Below are 4594 nucleotides of genomic sequence, written 5' to 3'. Positions count from 1 at the left end.
TTTTTTTTTTTTTTTTTTTTTTTTAAGATAGACGAAACTATCATTTAAGATGCAAATACCGAATATACGTATAATTTAGTCAATTGTCTGTTTATTAATCCCTTCATAGTCGACTACGTCAACGATAAAATTGACATTCTAGCGTCATACGCTTATCCAGTGTTTGTGTATCTCTATTTTTCTAAAGAATTAACTTATTAATATTTAGCTTTTAATCGATCACGCAAATTTGCGCCGCAACTCACGTGTAACACGATGCACGCGATCTCGTACGAATCTTCAATCGTGCATAACAACGAACGTATTTAATTTTAGCAATGGGGAGAAGCAAATCAACGGAACCGGAAGAATCCGTGATGGGTTTCAAGGATAAGCAAAAGGCCTTGGACACGCTGAAAGCTCTGGACGGTCGAGATATCAGTTATCAGTACCACGTGATTGCCAGTTTTGTGAGCCGCGCGAAAAGAACGCTGCAGATTACAAGGGACGAGGAAAAATTGGCCAATATACGAGAAGCTTTGAAAGTATTCGAGGATTGGCTCGCTAACTACAAAGAAAACAATCGCAGTAAAGAAAACCTCGCTTACTTGCCAATCGAGACTATAAAAGGCTTCAAGAGCCTTGCCAAAAAGTACGATGTTCTGGAGGAAGAATTCTATAAGTAACTATTACTAGATTTTTCTTTTCTCTGCGAATAAATTTCCTTTCAAATCGAGTGATCGTGTTTGTTGTAATGTTTTAGCGCGTACAAAAAAGAGAAAGGTGACTACAAGGGTCTACGATCGGTTAAAATTCCGAGCGGAGAGACCACTTGGGACATCGAGAGAAATCGAAAATTGAAAAAAATTATCAATAAGATCAAACAAGACCACGTACAATGGTTCGAAACCGACGTTGGTGATTTTCGGGGGCTTCCAACTAAAGAACATGTACAGTGCATCATGTTGGGCTACAGTCCAGAACCGAGCAAATTGAAGAAACTCGTAGCTCAGGTGGAGGAAAAGTTTGGATCTGAGAACGAAGATATGGAGATCGACGAGGATGTCAAGAACAAGGCTAAGAAGAGGAAGCACGACAGCTCGTCCAGCGATGACGACGAGAATGAAGAACCGGAGAAAAAATCGAGACGATCGACCGACGAAGAAAAGACTGAAAAAGAGGAGAGCGGACTCGGTTTTAAAGATAAAGAGAAGGCTTTGCAGACTATCAAGTTACTGGAAGGTAGGGATCTAAATTATCAGTACCACGCGATCTCTGGCCTTGTGAAAAGAGCTGAGCGGGTGATATCGTGCACAAAGGACGAGCAAAAACTCAAGAATATAAAAGAAGCTATAGAAGTGTTCGACAATTGGATCACGGATTTCAAAGTAAATGGCCGAGCAAAGATGAACTTCGATTATTTATCCATCGATTTAGTACGATCCTACAAGCCATTGGCGGATAAGTACAAAATCGAAGATAATGGATTTCTTAAGTAAGTCAATTTTCATTAAGATAATTTAATAATTGTTATTAAAATTTTTACCGGAAATTATTTTTTTGATATACTCTGCAGAGCATACGAAGAAGTGGATGGAGATTATAAGAAACTGAGAAACGTTCAAGTTCCAGATTCGAGTATTACCTGGGATATAGAGAGGAATAAGAATCTTCAAAATGTTGTAGATCGTGTCAAAGAACAAAAGAAATGGTTCGAGACGGATGGTGAGCTTGAAGGTTTACCCACCGAAGGACATATTCGATGTATAATGTGGGCTTATAGTCACGATGCAGGTAAACTGAAAAAACTTTTGCCTACGTTGGCTGAAAAGTTAAAATCGTAAATCTTTATTATAAATATTACATTAATATAAATATATATATATGAAATTTATACTATTTTTAAGTTACCTCATATGTACAAAAAAATTTAGTTGTATTTTTCTTCAAAAATATTGGTAATAAACATAATTTATTTTTGATATTTCTCTTGTCTTTACGTTTACGTAATTTTTTAAATTATTCGTTTACTGAGAGATTCATCACTTCATGTGGTGACATCTGACGGTGAAACTGGAACATGCCGTTTGCCGGCTCACTGCTATGGTCGCCATCTTTGTTTTCATCGTACGAAAATTTCAAGATGGCGCGAGCTGTCAAAGTTTTTTGACCGCGCAACGCTCAATCGATAGTTTTTATTGCCGCTATACGTCTCGCAAGGGTGGGTGAGTCTCGAGTCTCGAGTCCGGTTTTGAGGTTAGGGTTAGTGACTCAGTGACACTGGAAACGGCGGTTACAAGTTCTCATGTGTGCACAACGACACGGAAAAAACGAAACTGTCTTATCCTTTTCGATGATCCAGTGACAAGACAAACGTCTACGTGAAGTTGTGTTGTAAAATTTTAAAGAAATTCGTGCGTTAAAAATATATTAGCGAGAGAATGATGCGCGCTCTTGTAGTTGATCTGTTTATACCTTATGTATCAGTAAAGTCTTCTGGAACAAGGGAATCTACATACTTTAAGCGGTCTAAAAATAGCCGTTGCTTCCACTGAGGTTCGTAGACCTTTTCATTCCTCGAACGTGATTGCGGAGGCGGTCGATGGTTTGAGTATATATCTCTCGAAATCGATTAATGAATCGCGATGCAACACGTGACTTAACGATCCATCGTGTTGGTTCTATATGTTTGACGCGAGTTCAAAGACCCAAGAACGTCTCGTTGCCAAAATTCGAAAGATTTACATTGATTTTAATACGATAATTGTGTTCTGAAAGATGTACCTGTGCAACGAAAAAAGCTCGAGATGCGAGTAGCGTTATAATCAATTTCTGAACGTGACAAGGAGAAAACGTAAGAAAAGATGGACACGAAACAGCGGTATAGTGTGCTGATAATTCGTTACAATGGATAAACAAAAGATAAAGTGAAAATGTCACAAACTGCGGATGCTGAAAGTGAAGCAGGCTCCATCTGCGACGAGGAACGCGTCAGGAAGCTGTTTCAAGCATGCGACGGCGACGGAGATGGTTTTATCGACAGGTGAGTCCCATCAATTTGCATATAAATTGTATTTTCTTTTATAAATATCAATATCTGTGAACAACACGGTGAAACGCGGGAATAATCAATCGTATTTTAACATTAAAAACGTTCTTAAAGCAATAACACAGTTCGAAAATTTAAAACAAACACTTTTTCAAGTAAAATGATTATTATATTGATCTCATATCATAAAATATTCGTTGGCAAAGTCGAATAGAAAAGTTTACCGGTGACGCTGGCGCGCAATACGTACATTTTAATTATTAGCTCGATTAATTAGCCATTCTGAATGCACCACGGTCGTGATATCGCGAATTAAACCGGGAATGCGAACTGTTTTCTCCACTACCGCCGAATGAATAAACTTGCAAGATAATACAGTTACGGGATGTGCACGCGATGCAGCCACACGGTTTTTCATTAAACGTATAACCGTTTCCCCGATATTCAACCGTTTCCCCATTTCCCTCTGTTTCACCGTTCCTCTCATTCCTCCGTTCGTCCATTCTTCGAAACCCTATCGTTGCTGCTACTGCGACCTACACTATTCACCGCTTTTTAACGAAAATTAGCCGTCAATTCCTCGCTCGGATCCCGACTGCCTACTACACCCCTGCGTTTCACATTCTTTTTCATTCAAAGCGAGGGAGTTTGTGCGTCAAAGTGCAGATCCGTCCGCATTCGCGACAAAAGGCAAACCGATGTCGGGTTAGAAACTTTGTTCCAAAAGTTTCCATTCCATAATTTCTAGACAATTACACGCTACTATGTTCTTGGTTGTAAACTAACCAGTTTAGGTTGCATCAGAGTGCGTATTCATTGCGGAAAAAACATCGCGAACAAGTATATAATTCGTTTGGAACGTATACATGTCTAATTTCGATTTAAAATTAATAAATTTTCCAAGAGATAAAAATTTTATCGTGACTTTAAAAATAAAATATAGAATGGCTTAGTTTATTATCTTGACGCAAGTGTTGCGTGGCGTGGCGAACGCGTATGTATAGACTCTTAGAAAAACATCCATGTTCAGAGACTATTGATATTTCGTGCGTGGGCTGCTACTTTTCTTTCAACTAACCTTTCCATGTTTTCATTTTTAAAAAGAAGAGAAAAGAGGAAACAGACATTACGATTTTTGTGTAAAGAACCGTTTGAAATATTCGAAAATTCGAAAATAATACACTTTCGTTCATTCTGATAAAAAACATTGAAATATCAATTGTTATCTATGTTGAGATTAAACAAAATTCATCGGAGACACAAACTCGCATAAATTCTTATCGATAAAGTTAGCAATTACTTTTTGTCATTCAAACTCGCGTTACAACTTCTCGTTAACATCATTGTTTTGTGACAGTATGCATTAGCGTCACGATTTATCGAATTCGATCAGCGATCGTATCATAGAAACGATTCGCGATGTGAGTGCGCAATAAATTTCTCAATTGTTTTTAACCATGCACCTATCTCTTGCGGTTAAGAACCTCTTTTCCCCCTCCTCGTTACATCAATTTCCATACTATTAATAATTATTACCAACGGAATTGATTCGTTAACTAATCATGA

At 38.0% G+C, this 4594-nt stretch overlaps 2 protein-coding genes across 3 annotated transcripts in view; both read left to right on the top strand.

Annotated features, from left to right (window-relative positions):
* The window catches only part of LOC102674035, an 8007-nt gene extending 6062 nt beyond the window's left edge, over positions 1-1945 (top strand). Inside the window, exons 6-8 of the mRNA XM_031511122.1 lie at positions 316-661; positions 743-1474; positions 1556-1945. Of these exons, the coding sequence (XP_031366982.1) occupies positions 316-661; positions 743-1474; positions 1556-1823 (1346 nt within the window). The 3' untranslated portion in view covers positions 1824-1945. The remainder of the gene's footprint in view (positions 1-315; positions 662-742; positions 1475-1555) is intronic.
* A 221-nt stretch (positions 1946-2166) lies between these two features.
* The window catches only part of LOC102673111 (colorectal mutant cancer protein), a 38819-nt gene continuing 36391 nt past the window's right edge, over positions 2167-4594 (top strand). The window contains exon 1 of one of the 2 annotated variants that reach the window (XM_031511118.1): positions 2167-3022. In XM_031511118.1, the coding sequence (XP_031366978.1) occupies positions 2913-3022 (110 nt within the window). In that variant the 5' untranslated portion in view covers positions 2167-2912. The remainder of the gene's footprint in view (positions 3023-4594) is intronic. The other variant, XR_004150717.1, reaches the window with a different exon arrangement.

This window comes from Apis dorsata, unplaced genomic scaffold (genome assembly GCF_000469605.1).
Source record: "Apis dorsata unplaced genomic scaffold, Apis dorsata 1.3 scaffold_292, whole genome shotgun sequence".
Classification (NCBI taxonomy): domain Eukaryota; kingdom Metazoa; phylum Arthropoda; class Insecta; order Hymenoptera; family Apidae; genus Apis; species Apis dorsata.
The sequence above is the reverse complement of the archived record's forward strand: the minus strand, read 5'-3'. Positions and strand labels throughout refer to the sequence as shown.